Source organism: Melanerpes formicivorus, unplaced genomic scaffold, assembly GCF_026170545.1.
Source record: "Melanerpes formicivorus ecotype bairdi unplaced genomic scaffold, bMelFor1.0.p_v2 SCAF_26, whole genome shotgun sequence".
NCBI classification, from domain to species: domain Eukaryota; kingdom Metazoa; phylum Chordata; class Aves; order Piciformes; family Picidae; genus Melanerpes; species Melanerpes formicivorus.
The window spans coordinates 6677119-6693569 of record NW_027142378.1 but is presented as its reverse complement, the minus strand read 5'-3'; the positions used below and the strand labels follow the sequence as shown (position 1 = coordinate 6693569).

The 16451-nt window shown below is 36.4% G+C and overlaps 1 protein-coding gene across 4 annotated transcripts in view; it reads right to left on the bottom strand.

Annotated features, from left to right (window-relative positions):
- Positions 1-16451, bottom strand: part of SPATA17 (spermatogenesis associated 17) — a 91948-nt gene that overhangs the window by 28102 nt on the left and 47395 nt on the right. For all 4 annotated transcript variants that reach the window (XM_068153489.1, XM_068153488.1, XM_068153490.1 and 1 more), the window contains 2 exons: positions 10950-11153; positions 5597-5748 (listed from right to left, as the gene is read on the bottom strand). In XM_068153489.1, the coding sequence (XP_068009590.1) occupies positions 5597-5748; positions 10950-11153 (356 nt within the window). The remainder of the gene's footprint in view (positions 1-5596; positions 5749-10949; positions 11154-16451) is intronic.

Sequence of the window (16451 nt, the reverse complement as noted above, 5' to 3'; positions counted from 1 at the left end):
CTCATTCTGTCCTGCACCTTCCTGCTGTTACTAATGTAATCTTTCTAATCCTCCTTTCCCCTTACATTCTTACCCCCTCTAAGTCTCCTTTATTCCTGCATTGCTGACCTTCCATTTATTCTCTCTATTCCATCTCATTTACAGCAATATCTCTCCCTATTGCAACAGGAGATGGAAGAGTCCTTTTAGATGGTAAAGACTTTACACTTAGATCGATTGAGACAATAGAAGCAGTGGAAGGTACAAAGCTCGTGTCTATGACAGTGTGAGAGGAGTGAGCAGCAGCATAAAAGGGAATGAGGTTTGGTCCCCGTGCTGTATAGTACCAACCAGTATAACCAATTCAGAGGCATTAATTTTTTCTTGAATTTAAATGGGAGCAAAACACCAGAGTGGTCCATGGTTTGGTTGATTAGATGGTGTTGGGTGATAGGTTGGACTGGATGATCTCGGAGGTCTTTTCCAACCTGGTCTATTCTATTCTATTCTATTCTATTCTATTCTATTCTATTCTATTCTATTCTATTCTATTCTATTCTATTCTATTCTTTCTCTGGGCCAAGAGGCAAAATCCCAGTAATCTACCTGTGCAAGCATGCAATCCTGATACCAGAAATGCTTTAAACTTTACCTAGGCTTTCAAGAAAGAACTGAGAGTAGATCAACTGCCAGACTGTCACAGCTGCTGCATTATCATGGCACAAGAAGAAACATTAAAACCAAAGTACTGGAGGAATATTCTGCGTAGATGGGTTTTCAAATTTTTGTGCTTGTATGTATTGCACATTTTTGTAATTTAGTAGTAAAAATACTACAAGTCTTAACTTCAGATGTGTGATAGTGTTGTCAGATTTTTATCTGAAGTAGTTCCACGCAATAGCAATTCAATTCCGTGTTGTCTTGATCTAACTCAAACAAAACAGTTTCATCTCACTTTGAGTAAGACCATGAACAATTAGATCCACAGATTCTCTAGTGGGTAGCTGTGAATCTTCTGCCTTTATTCTTTCTTCTTTAAATACAACATGAAATTACTTTTAAGTCCTCAAATTTGGCATATACCTGAAGCAATTTCTTCATCAGGTCTCACAGTATCAGTCTTTTCACTTGGGGAACAAAGGAAGCAGCACATGGCAAAACAACAGCAGCAGTGTAGCCATTATTTAGGTTATAATGAGTGCATATTAAAATCAAAGTGTTATTTCCAATAAAAGCAGAAAACATTTTACTTAACCTATCTAGTCACATTACCTTTAGCACAGCATTTTTATCATAAAAACCTTATTTTGGGTGCATTATTACAAATACTGCCTACAGTAAGACACTAAATAGATACTTTTTCAATGATCTATCAACCACTTTATCCTATCATCAGTAAATCTAACAATCCTCTGGCTGTTTTTGTTTAACCCCTGTCTGCAATAATGTAAGATGGCAAAGAAAAGCATGGTCTAGTTCTTGTAGGAAGTAAAAGAGGTCTCTTCTGCAGCAAATTCCGGAACTTCTTAATTATACACAGACTTATTATCTGCATCCCCAGTGTTATAAAGTACCAGAACTTCATTAGAAAAATTAAGATGGAAAAATGAAGGCTCTACTTTGTAAATTTCCAGTGGAAATTAGCTGGAAGAAGCAGAGGAATACTGGATCAAAAGAGGGTAATCATGCTTAACTGTGCCCTAGAGCACCCGCATGTATAATACGATTTGCACAGTAACTACCTCTCCTATTACTGCTTGTTTGGAGTATTCTGTGTTAATGGGGTTAGCTAATTTAGTATTTTAACTTAAAAAGACTCTGCTGATTAATAAATGTTGCACACTGTGCTAGTAATTAAAATAAATGGAAGAGTTACAAATAGAAGTTGAATTGTTAAGAAAACATTATCTGAAAATATATGATAATCCCTGTTTATCATAATACAATAACAGCCTGCAAAATATGCAAATTGCTGAAGTTGCAAAGCATGTGAAAAAACTAAGTATAATTTGAAGAAAGTTTACAGATGTGTTGCAACTGTACGAAATAAAATGCAGTAGAAGCTTTTTTTGCTGTGACCAAGTCAGAAATACAGGAAAAGATTTTATAAACGTTGAAACTGAAAGATTCTTAATTTTAAATCTTACTCAAGTGACTCACTTCTTACATTTGGTTACCATTAATACCAGGCAGTTCATAACACTGATGCTTTCCAAGTGCTGAGATTACTTATGGTATCGCCTTCTCTGCAAGCGTACCTTTCGTGCACAGCGCTGTGTAGCACAGAAGAACCTGGGCTGGTTTGTTCTAAAGGAAAGGGATATCTTGCTGAGAAGAAGCCCATGAGAAGCTTGGTGCTGCAATGAGCACTGAGCATGCAAGAAGCAGGATGTGCAAACATTTCACTCTGCTGCACACAAGTGAATTAGCATGTTCAGTACCAGCTTGGCTATCTCCAGCGTGGTACTGAGCACAGACACAGTCAGAGGCTGAGATGACTTTGCCTGGTGTCATATTGGACTACAATAAATCAGGAGACTTCAGCCTACTGCTGCTTTATCACTATTCTATCACCATGCTGCATCAGATTCTGATGCATGTTGACTTTAAAGATGTTTAGTAGTGGTACTTTGAAGCATGAAGCACATTACACACGACAGATTTCTGTAAAGTTAATGAAAATAGTTTACATTTTTGTTCTCTGGAAAATCAGGGCAGCATGCAGCTCCATGCAACTGAGTAAAGAACTTTTCATGCTTAGTGATCTAAATCTGCTGGATCCAGCAGTTGTTGTCTCAAACTAGACACTAGTTTATTAAGCGGCCATCCCAAAGGAGTCCAATTCTCATTCCTATCCAAGTGGTGGGGGAAAAGCACTTCATTTGTATGAAAAATAGCACAATAAGGCAGTAGCAGCTTCAATTACATGAGGAAAAAGAATCATTCTTATTAGGCTAGATTACCCAGTTGCTTTTTCATTACAAAATGGGAAATTCCAGCAGTTCCTTTAAGCAAGCACAACATTCTCTCTTGCTTTAATTTGTACTGCCTCAAACTCTCCCACAGCTTATTCAGTTATTTCTGCATTTTCTCAGCAGCAAAAACTTTCCAGGAGCTTGAAACACTTAGAGCAAACATATTATCAGTCTAAAGAACCCTGAAAACAAAAAGTAGACAGGAATTCTGTATTGTTGGAAATAGCAGGTATGCACCAACAATTTCTCTGTCCTATGAGATACCACACAATACTCACTCTGGAAATGCACAGATCAAGAATTCAGTTTGTCATTTTATGCAAACACAAGCTATCTCAACAATTGCCACACACTTCTGTTTATTCTCTCCTTATTTTCTAAAACAGAAGAATAATCAGCATAGGAAGCACTACACGGAAGAAATACAGTCCCAAAGTACACAATTACATAGAAAGAGACAGAAATTTGTCAATTCATAATAGACACTGCTGAGAAAAAACCTACTGTAAAATCTGAGTAACCCTTTGTTGATTCTTCCCAGGAGACCAGCATCCCATATAGCAGCTGCAGCATTACAAGTGAGTGTTAGTCCTGATGATGACCTGCAACTCTGTCATCACCTTATCAAGGTTACAGATGTGACCCTTGCATGGCTGGTTGAATATGAAGCACAAACAGAATGATCACAGCCTGAAAAGGTATAATGCACTATGCATTCAGAGTGCATGAAGCTGAGAATCATTGGTGTTAGGACATTGCTTCTGTGCATTAAGTATGGCACTAAACGCTTCCTTATCCATAAAGTAAATAAAGACCCCATATCAATTAATATCCATCAAAGCTGGAGACTCCAAATTTAAACTGTACAAGACCAAAGCTTCGCAATTCACTCATGGAACAGATTCAGTGAAATATTTATTACAAGATCTGACCTTCTGAAATTGTTGATATAGTAATGCCTGGGGTAAACCCCATCAAATAGGGAATGGGCAATATTGTCATGCCTATAAATGAAGGACATCATACATCCTTGCTTGGAATGCCTCAGTCAAAACTCATTCAGTGAAAACGACACATCAAATGAATGGCAGAATACTGTTACTTAGTGGTTTTGTTGATGTTTTTTGGTGTTTTGGCAGAATTTAAAAATAAGATTTAAGCTGAGATGTGGAAGTTGATTTGCTTCTCCCTCAGCTCAATAAATCAAAAAATACAGACAGGAACAGAAAAATGGAGTAAATTTTTGAATGCAACTTAACTCAGTTATGTTTTTGGCATGAAAGGAATAAAAAGTGCTACATCTCATTTTTGGCACCAAATATAAAAAATAACATTGGAAAAGCAGTCAAATTAAGAGATGTTTTTCTTTCAAAATAGTTTTTTGAGTAGAATTCCCATTTAAAGTCACTGCTAATACTAAAACAGGAAAAATGCGAGGAAAACAATCCAACAATAAAAACACAAAAGCCAAGCCATGCAAATGCAATTGATTCTGGCATTCTTAAGTCCCAGTCCTGAAGTTGACACATGGCAACATGGTACTGCTAGAAAGGCTTGAAAGAGATCAAAGATAGCAAAGCATCATGTCCTAGAGAATAAGTGGATCACAGGCAGCTCATGAGGAAAAGGGATTCCTTTCTGCTCTGAATTCTGGTATGAAAGTGTCAAAGGATTGCCAAGAGCAGTGAATTCAAGGAAAAAGCTGACAAAACCCCTATGTTTTTCTAGTTACCTACAATATCTGAGTGAATGACTTAACAGGCTTTTATTATGACTGGAAAAAAGAGCTCCATCATGATAAGACAAGAATCGAAAATATTTTGGCAATAGCCTTAAATATTTTAGGACAGAAGCCTGAAATCTTTTGGGAGGGATTATGTCTGTATTTGGGATTGTATGGAAAACAACTGGCCTGTCTCACACTATTACAGATGCTATGGCTTAGGAAACCAAACTGCTTCAAAGATAATTACAGTTTTTGCATCGTGTTCTAACATGTGCAACATATGCTCCCTTCCCTTCCAAGTGAGCTTTGGTAGTCTTCTGGGAGAGAAAGCAAATCTCATTGGCATGCAGCACCATTTTTTCCTTCCATAGTCTGTATGGGCCCTGAATACGAAGACTGAAACAGTAATTTTTACTTGGCAAGGTGCACGTGGCAGAACAAAATTTGCATTTGTTTTCTAAAACATAAAGAAAAATGTCTTTATTTTAAGGGGCAGCGTCTCCTTTTCTGGACACTTTCAAAACATGTCTGTACAGGTTCCTGTGCAGCCAAATCTAGGTGAGCATTCTTTAGCAGGGTGGTTGAACTAGATAATCTCTGGAGGTCTTTTCCAACCCCTACCATTCTCTGATTCTCTGATTCTTATTTCCTAGGAAGCCCATCTGTTGCATCACATTATTATTACAAGTTCCTCTACAGATTCATAGATATGGATGGCACATGTCACACAATTACAAGATAGGGTCTCTGCCCTGAATAGTTTATAATCTAAGGACACAAAATCTGGAAGTATGTACATAGAATGGTTGCTAGTAAGCTGTCAGGTTTGACATTTCGTCAGGCATGAAAGCTTTCTGAAAGCAATGGAATAAAGAAAACATTCTCATAACAATATAACCCCTCCCAAAGAACTTACTCATTGTCATGTATACAGTTTCTCCATTTCTCTCTTTTCATATCCTCCCTGGCCTTCTCTAGTGGTGAAGGGACTGATGCTGCCACTCGCAAGGTTGGCTCCAAAGGCTTGTAGCGCTGCTGTAACACTTCAGCAGTATTACGGAAAGGCCTCTGAAAGGTATACGTGTTTTATCAAGGGGTTAGACTTCTTCTCTTTCCTTCTTTTATTCATGACACATCACTGATGAAAGAGGACACAGGGAAGTGTAGCAAGACTTTTCTTCCACAATAACTGAAGTAGTTCATTCTGATAGAGAGTTACAAATAACACAAAGGTTGATAACATGCTCTAAAGATCCAAGGAGGGAATGAGAAATGTGCACTCCAGATTTAACTGCTAATAAATATTTATTATTGTAAAACAATATACTGTTAGAATTGATTATGAAAACTTATGCCTTGCATATTAAAAAAAATATGGTGACATAAAATCTGGTACACCAGTATTACCTGCATCTAGATTCAGCTTAAGCAGAAAGCTCAAATCTTTTCCTCTTCAGAGGATAAATAATGTCTCACCTTAAAGAGCATGCTCTTTTCAATTTAATTATATAGCTATCTGGAAGAGAACTTAATACATAATTTAAGATACAATTCTTATAATACAATTCAAACTAATGACTTCAATAATTCAGTTTATAGTCCATTTTTGAGAAGTCTAAATCCACATTAATTTCATTATTCTTAAACAAAAAATGAAAGCTCATAGCTCTTTCAGAAGCCCCTCTCTACACACACATATATCTTTTTTTTCCTCCACATTATATTGTTTAATAACTGATCATATCATCATCTACCATTTAACAACACAGATAAATAGCAGCGGGAAGCCCTTTCCTGCACTGTCAACATGATATATCCTGTGCCTTGCTTTTAATACTAACCAGTAAGAACTTACCTGGAGTGTAATTAGTGCTGTACTCAGGACAGTTTAGCGGCAACCAAACTGGGGTTTAGAAGTGCTACTAATTATTTTTACTTTATTTTCATCATTGTTGATCCTGCAATGAACTAGTGAAAGGATGAAGAGACAAAGAATCCTAATCACAGCCTTTATTCTTAAAGATATCCTTCTTTAAATAGGTTATCACTAACAAGTCACAGCTGGAGTTACTGCAAGCACTGAGTGAAGACTGTGAGACTAATAAAAAGAAATGATTCACGCCTCATTTATGTTCACTTATGTTTTACATTAATAGAAACCAATAATAGGAACCAGTTACCATAAAAGTCATGGACCGTAAATAACACAAATGGCAAATAAGTATCATCTAGTACTTTTCACAGCTGGACAGAAGGATTGCTATATTTGAAAGTAGTTAATGGATTTTTATTGGAACTTTACTTTTTAAAGGCACAGCATTAAGATTTGGTGTTTTTTTCAAAGGTCCTAGTAAGCAAGTGAGCATAATATTTACACTTCTTGCAGATATATTCTTGTTTCTACTTTGAAAGTCTGCACAAAAAAAAACATATATTCATTTACTATGGGCAGAATAAGTCTTTAAAAGCAGAATGAAAACTGTTATCAACTGTGAGAATATAACTAATATTAGAACAGTTCATTAAAAGTAGTATGCAATATTCTAGAAATATACAGTCTGATGATCAAGTTGTTAGAAACATTTAAAATGTATAACAAAACCTGAATACTCTGCACTGTAAGATGTTTGCATGAAGTGGACATATGGAGCAAAGAAGAAAGAAGTGTGCTATTAGCAGTCTCTTTTCAGTGGTGCCCTGTGATAGGATGAGGGGTAACAAGTACAAACTGGAACAGTGGAAGTTCCACCTCAACACGAGGAAAACCTTTTCCACTGTGAGGGTGCCAGACCACTGGAACAAGCTGCCCAGACAGGTTATGGAGTCTCTTCCTCTACAGACTTTCAAGACCTGTCTGGATGCCTTCCTGTGTGACCTGCCCTAGGTGATCCTGCTTTGTCACGGTGATTGAACTCAATGATCCCCACCAACTCCAACCTTTCTATGATTCTGTGATTCTATGTTTGCTTTTGCATTTTAGTAGCAATAACCACCTAAGAAATATATCTAAGATGACAAGGCCTCTATAAATTGCATTTATTTATTTCCATTTTACAAGATTTGCCCTAAGATTTGTGGAGTCTGTGGTAGAAATGTTTTCAAATGGGCAGTGCTTGGAAGCCTTTCAGGCATCCTGCTTCAAAATGGGAATCTTCCGGGGGAGGTCAGGCTATGAAAGGAAGGGAAGGAGTCAACCGTTTTCACACTGAAAGCAACTCACACAACTCTCTGTTCTGTTTGGAATCTGTACTGCATAGAATAAATCTTCTCACTACCAACTGGTCTGCCAAGTAAAGGTTAGCAGATCAGCCTTCTTACTACTTTACCATAAAATCAGAAACTCATGATAAAAATTATGACCTATATGAAATCATATGTTCTTCACTGCCCCCATTCCAGGAGGTCTATCAGCATGCAAGAAATAGTCTAAAAATGGCAACATGCTTTCTGTTATTAATGCCTTTTAATGAACAGATGACTAATTTTAGCATTATCTATGCTTCCATAAAACTGTAATTCTACTTAATTCAGTAATAAAAATGATAGCTCCAACTGATGTACAAGCATCATTAAAACTTTTCTTTTAAATACACTACCTTAAACACACAGAGCACACCTATAAAATGCTCTTTCCCCTTAAATAAAGCTGATAGATAGATAGATAGGTAGATAGATAGATAGATAGATAGATAGATAGATAGATAGATAGATAGATAGATAGATAGATAGATAGGTAGGTAGGTAGGTAGGTAGGTAGGTAGATAGATAGATAGATAGATAGATAGATAGATAGATAGATAGATAGATAGATTTTGTTCTTTTAACCAAGTATAATTCAAATTCTCATGCAAAATATCCAACTTTATGGGCAATAAAATTTGTAGGCACCTGAAAGAACAGCAAAATAACAAGTGACTCAGATAATAGGAAAAGAAGCTTGGTGCCAAACAAGTGTTGCCACAGAGAACTAGGACACAAGTGTATCTAGTAATTAAATGTCTTATTCTCACTCCAGACAACTTTCAGGATGATGTGTTCTGATGGGTTTTCATTTCCAGCTGTTTCATCAGCTCAAACCAGTGTCCTTTTCCTAGACATACAACCCTAAATTGTCAAAAGTGTTGTGCAGGGATTTAGCCGTGTGACTCCCATTAACATCAATAAGAGTCGCGCAGCTAAATCCACGCGCTGTGCTTTGAAAATTTACCCCACAGTGTATGTCCCAGGGTGCTGAAAGGATTAAAGTATTATATAGTAAATTCCCTCTTTGAGGTGCAGAAAATAAACAGAACTCTTCTGGTGTGTTCTAAAAGGCTATCTGTGCATGACTGCTGTGTGTGCCTCTGAACTCTGAAAGGTCTATAAAATATTCCAAATCCAAACAGAAGCTTGTAAGATACTTCATATAAAGTAAAGTGGCTTTGCAAGAACAATTTATTGATGGAAAAACCTCTGGATTTCCTCTTTATTTAAAAGTATGATTCCTGTACCATATTCACTAGGCAATATCTACCCTGCTCTCCTGAGAGACATTCCACTCAGTCACATCCAACTGAAGGACTTTTGCTCCCAGAAGGTAAAGCTATAATGTCATATTTATCTTGGCTCCAAAATCCCTGATCACCCAAACTGTTGGCTCACACTTTGTCTCAGTTCTAATGTAAGCCAATGAATTCATTACATGAGGAAGCTGAAGCAGTCAAGGCAGGGAGAACATTAGGAGGGGAGGACAAAGGCGGAGAACTGCCTTGCAATTGATCTTTACTGTTATGATCAGTGTGGATCACCTCTTCTCCAGAGGTCTGCATGTTCTTCTTGTTCTCTAACCCAATTGTCTTTGCCTTCATGTCCCACCAATGATACAGACTTGTCCTGCTATAAACAAGTCAGTCATGACATGAAGGTGAGAAAAGCCACTTCTCTGTTAGCCAATATGCCCATGGCTGTCCCAACTGAAGAACAATGTGGATGCAATCAATAAACCACAGGCAAATTGTGGCAGATAGCATGTGTAAACACAGGTTGAATCTTGCAGTCGATCCAACTTAAGACTGTGTTCAGATCACCTCTACAAGGAGCTGCAATAATATGTTGAAAATAATTGCATCACTTCTAAGGAGTAGCACACCAATGAAAACATGCTACACATTGTTTATTGGTCATTGCTGTTGTACAAATTCTGCAGCTAAAGGATAGCTGAAAGTCACTGAGAAGGATTAATTTAGAAGTGTTGTCTTTTGAAACAAAATATGGATGAGAACATTAAATATAGGGTGAAATACAAAGAAAATTAAAATGGTAAGAGGTTCTGACAACATTGTGTTCATTCAAAGTCACAGTAGTATTGGAAGTATATGTTTGAAGTAAGTAGAAGGTTCAGTAGATTGGACAAAATAAAATATTCTTCAGATAAGAGGGAAAGACAGAATACTTCCATCCCTAAAGTAACTGTATTAGGCATTCAGTGGCAAAAGCTACATGTCAGTGTATTGCCATCCAGTGAGCAGCATAAAGGTCTCAAAAGCCTGTCTGCTCTGTATATTTGCCACACTCCCAGCAGATTTTGATAATTAGGTGGCAAAAGCTGTTTTGCCATCTTGTGGGATGTTCATGGTGATGTGTTATCTCAGAAATCTCCACTGCTTTACAGAAGAGACAGAAAAAAAGCTATCTGCAACATATGTTGACATCAACTGAAATTGGAATTGAGACTATGGCAGTTAAGAATGGGAGCTGGGCAACTTGGTTGTGATGCTGAACAAAATGTTGAAATTTTGGTAATTACAGCTGACACACAACTAGTGGACACAAAAGAGTAGGAACTGTTCTCTACTGAGAGCATGTCTCATGGCCTTCATATGGAAAACAACTGCAAAATTAGGAAAAAGATATCACAATTGCTTAATTTTTCTGATTACCTTTAATTTTTCCTATTTTTAATTGATTTGAAATTGGAAGTTAAAACTTCTACCTCTGATAAATTGTAATATTGATACTCAATTATATCAGATCTTCACTTTGAAATATGGGAAATAATGGTGTGGAGGTTTTTTCCCTAAAGGACATAAGTAAAGTCTAAAGAATCATATTTTCCTGTTTTTACATACCACCTAGGTTTCTTTTTCTTTAAGACAAATCAATTTCAAACACTTAATATCCTGAATGCAAGCATTAGATCTATAGGTAAAATCCATACAATAAACCAAATGGAGATACTCAACGATAATCTGTGATAAAATACACAAAGAAAAGCTCTTTGCAAATGTTACCTGAGGTTTCTGCCTTCCAATAGGTGGCAAAGACTGTTCTGTGATGAAAGATGGAGGCCTTCTACAAGTTGGCCAGTCACAGATTTCATAAGCAGAGTGACTCTTCATTTGCTGCCGTCTGTGGCTCAAAGGCTTTGAGCTCCGTAAGAGCAGTTCCATGGGATCTGGGCATTTTCTGAATGGTGAATTGTAGATGCCTGGAATCTGAGCAGAACTCAGGGTTATCTTTGACTTAACTGACTTAGAATTCACTCTTGCATTTATTCTATAAATCAATCCAATTAAAAACCCCCCAACACTATATAATAAACAGCTCTACACAAACTTTCTGACAACTACTGACAGATCAATAGTTTAAATGCATCTCTGCATTGCAATCCAGTTACAAAAAGGTGTAAACAGGATAATGTAGGATGTTATCTGTGTTTTGGTCTTTCAGATGGGAGTAACTTTCCTTTTCTGGAGGGAAGAACCTTCTGCATCTCAAATCCCTATTCTTCAGTCACATTCAATCTTTCATTTTTCATAACAGCAGCCAAAGAAATGAGCCAGTTTTCCCCTAAAAGTAACTAAAAGTGTATAAATTTTCATCTGCTTTTAAAAACATACTATTATAGTTGTTTTGAAATAATCCAAAGTTTAATTTAAATTCCAATTTAAATCCCTACATACAACAGGAACAAAAATGTAATACCTATTCTTTCCAAACATATACTCAAAGAGTAAAATAAATGCTTATGCAAAGGAATCGTGTATCTCTTGTCCCTTTAAAGTCTGTGCTATCTGACTCACAATGTGGACTAAACACATTGGCAGCCACAGCATTTTTAGAAGTAAAACTGAGTGTTGAAGGAGAAATACCAGAAAATTTATGGAATATCAAACCTCAGTAAGTTATTTTTTCCAACAAAATGTTCATATTAAATACCTACAACTATTCAAATGTATTTAGTTTTAACAGTATAAAGCTTGTGAAAAAAGAAAACCAATAGAATACAAATTCGTGCATCATTAATTGCATCACTAGTGTGACCCAATATAACAATAATTAATACAAACATACATTAGAAATTCTGAAGTAGTACTTGCATTGTTAGCAAAGTGTTATTATCTAGGAAGTCAAAATTATGTGACAGCTTGTTCCTGAATCATTCCCATAAATGTATGGATTTTATTAAGTGTATATAAACAATACTCAAATAGACATATGTGAGTTTCCTGAATGAATTGCAAACTGTGAAACAAGAGAGCCCCTACACCACATTGCACAAAGCCACTAAATTCCCCCTAAAACAGAATATAGAATAGAATAGAATAGAATAGAATAGAATAGAATAGAATAGAATAGACCAGACCAGGTTGGAAGAGACCTTCAAGATCATTGTGTCCAACCTATCATCCAACACCACCTAATCAACTAACCCATGTAACCAAGCACCCTGTCAAGTCTCCTCCTGAACACCTCCAGTGACGGCGACTCCACCACCTCCCCGGGCAGTCCATTCCAATGGGCAATCACTCTCTCTGTGTAAAACTTCCTCCTGACCTCCAGCCTGAACTTCCCCTGGCGCAGCCTGAGACTGTGTCCTCTTGTTCTGGTGCTGGCTGCCTGGGAGAAGAGACCAACCTCTGCCTGTTTACAACCCCCCTTCAGGTAGTTGTAGAGAGCAATAAGGTCACCCCTGAGTCTCCTCTTCTCCAGGCTAAGCAGCCCCAGCTCCCTCAGTCTCTCCTCATAGGGCTTGTGTTCCAAGCCCCTCACCAACTTCGTTGCCCTTCTCTGGACTCGTTCCAGCAAGTCAAAGCCCTTCCTAAACTGAGGGGCCCAGAACTGGACATTGAGTTTCTTTTAAGGATAATTATATTTTCTACAACTCCAAATATTCTTAAGACTTGTAAAGTAGGTTTTCTCAGTTAAAGAAGATTGTCCTTTGCTTTTAACCACAGTTTTAATTGTTCATAGGTATTGAATAAAAGCAATAGGATAAGAAATTATTTCCATGACATGGGGATAGGTAAGGAAAAATGTAAATGTTTAAAATATTGTATTTCTCCTTCGGAACACTACTGAAGACTCGTGAGAGTAGAGCATCAGCCTCCTCATAAAGTATTAATCTCCTGGCACTGAGAGGACTGAACATTCCCCAATTAACTCAAATGGATTTTTCATTAATATATCCTACCAGGAAGGTCCATTTTCTTGTGTCAAAACAGTTAAACAAACCCCATGCAAAATATTATTTAATAGGAAAAAATAATCCAGAGATAGTAGCTTCTTTTATTCTTCTATTCCTATTCCTATTCCTATTCCTATTCCTATTCCTATTCTATTCTATTCCTATTCTATTCTATTCTATTCTATTCTATTCTATTCTATTCTATTCTATTCTATTCTATTCTATTCTATTCTATTCTATTCTATTCTACTACTCTATTATTATTCTATTATTCTTATTCTGTTCAATTATTATTCTATTCTTATTCTATTCTATTCTATTAAAAATATTGTTAGGCTATTTAAGATGTCACAGCCAAGGTCTTCCTCACAAATTAGATCCCATGCTGGAGATACACCAACTGTCTCTATTCCACAGTCATTATGGTTTTGTGGTACCATGGCCATTGCATCTGGCTACATTCTGATCAACAAATTTTTGCTTTCACTCTGATGATGACAGTAAAATAGAAAGGTGATTGCCTGCTACTATTTTTTTTCACATAACTGCTCATTGTATTGTTACATCATTCTTCCACCTGTTGTATCCTACATAGTGTGGAGACTATGTTCTAGCTCTGCCATGAGTCTGCAGAGGTCTGCCACTAGTGGGAGAGATACGGCTCTCTCAAAGTATGTATGAGACATATTTTACTATATTTTACTATATCTTGCTATATTTAAGCTACACTGTCACAAAAAATGTAAATGCTTTCCAGAAGATAAACATCTACATATCTATCACTGAGAATCAGGATGAACCACCATAAATTACTGCAGCATAAGAATGATTCTATGAAGCTGACAGGTATGGATTTGCTGATCAGGAGTAAATCCTGATTAGGGCTGCATTTGCCTAAAATTTACACTCTTTTTTAAGCCCAGCTTTAAGAGAAAATGAAAAAAAGAACACTGATGAGCAAATTGCACAGGAAATGTTAACCAAAAAAAAATAAATGTCAATCTACATAGCACAGGTTTGAGAGGTTTGGGGATTTGTTTCTCCAGAATGTAAAAATACATCATTAGAAATAATTTAAATACTCTTTTTTCTTCTTCTTCCTCTTCTTTTATTTTTTCTTTGTAGAATTACAAGTATGTGCTTTCTGGGCTCCAAGAAATGTCACTGCTTCTCTTAATCACACTTGGAGCTGGTATAAATGGCTCAATGAATATAATGGCTTTCTGAAACTGCGTTTTGCAGTCGATAGTGAGATACTATGTATATTTTAATTGACATTTCTCTGTTTAATTGTTTGGCAGGAGAAAAAAAGTTCATGAAGGGTTCAAACACTATGAAACATTGCTGAAAATCCCGAGATACACAAGAAGTATTGGCTTTTAGCACTTTTAATGACAGCAAAATTAGCCATAATAGGTGTGGGAATCCATTGACTCAGTGTGTTTTGAATGATCATTGCTTAAAAACTCTTAACAAATATCCATCTTTTCTTCTATTTTTAGGTACTGTCAGGTTAAACACAGAGATGGAGTATAAACTATGAAAACAGATTCTGAGTTTTAGTAAGGCCAGCTGAACATTTTAAGACTTGTTTCTTCTACAGTTAAAACTCTTTGTAAGATCTAGGTCAAAATTCATTATGAAGTGTATTTTTAAATAATAATTTTTCAAGCAATCTTTTTTAATTACATTTTAATTACATATGCTCAAGTATTCAAACAGACAGCAGAGCAATCAGCAGAGTTACTATCTAGATAGATAAAATTAATACCAGTTTACTCTAAATTCCCCAAGGTTTGTGGCAAAGTTTTAGGCCTAGATTTAAAATTGGCAAGGTTTAGTGAGAGGAAAAAAAGCATGAGTTCAATTCTACCTTCCAGTTCAGACCAAGCTCTGGTAAATTGGCTTCCACTCAATTTTAAATATCTTTGCAAATCAGCCTTATTTTTGCAATTTCTTGCACACGTGCTGAGTGCTGATGGATGCCTTATTCACACTATACTCCGCAGGGGGGCTACCAGTTTGCAGAATCTGGAGGATCAAAGCCTTTGGTACTTAGTAAATTTGCTTTAAAATAATAATTTTGAAACCAGTAGAATGTGGTAAATCTGTTACTTCATCTTCTCCTTACTTTATACAATATTCTTTTAACTATAAAACCATTGTAGCTAATACTACTTTTTCAGCATTCAGAGAGTATCTGTTTTGAGATATTACCTCATACCTTGACTCCAATATTTTCCCCACCTATACTCCATAAAAAATATATGTTATCCTCCAAAACATTATGATAGGTTACAAAAGCTACCTCTTGTCTGGAAGGAGAATGACACATTTTTCTGCACCTGTGTTCCTCTCAACTAAGAAAGGCCCTTGTCAAAGCCAGGTTTTCTGGGACTTCATTTCCAGGAACAATTTTCTAAAGTGACAAACACTATGGGGAAATCTGTGCTAACCGTTAAAAAAACCTACAACTGAGTTATTTGCAGTACTGTCATGCTAACTTCCACCTCAATAAGACCAAAGAAATCTCAAGAGGGGACTCTGTTAATAGCTTCTTACTGACCTCCTTGCATCAGGCCCTTCTGGTGAATGGTGGCCCAGTGGTGAATATGGCAAATGAGGTGTGAAAGCACTGAGATTTTTTTTTAAGACTAAGGCTCTGACTCATCAGGGGAAGAAAAAAAAAATACAAAAACAGAGAAATGAGTTACACAATAGATATATTTTTCCCCTAGAATTCTTTGCCTCAGACCCTCCATCATGGAAACCCAAGCATGACCTGGAATATTAATTGTGTCAGGTCAAGCATACTGGCAAATGTACCATTTGTTACCCAGTCATCCTTAGCATTACATTAATATTTTGAATCATTTTGCATTTCTAACACTCTATCATTTAGTTTCCTCCCAATCATTTTCTTATCTTTGTAATTAATGGTGGCACATAAGGAAAGAAAAAGAAATCATAAGAAAACAAACATTAATTTAATGAACATTAGCAAAGAAAAGATTTGTTGGTGGGTTTTCTTATATGCTGTATTCCTTCCACCTCTAATCCTATATTTAGGCTGTGCTGCAGAATATGCATTTTTGTGTTTTCTTGTTTATCATTTCTACAAAGAGATAAAGACTTAACTGTTTTCTCCTAGAATACAATAAAGAAATTACAAAGAGCTAAACTCTATTATCAAGAGCTAAACTATGAAGGAAGACACCAGCAAAAGAAATAGAAAGAAGGAAGGAAATAAGAAAAAGGTGCTGGTAGGAAGGGAAAGAAAGGCTGTGTTGATTATGCTGGACAGTTCCTCAGAAAAGACTGGTGA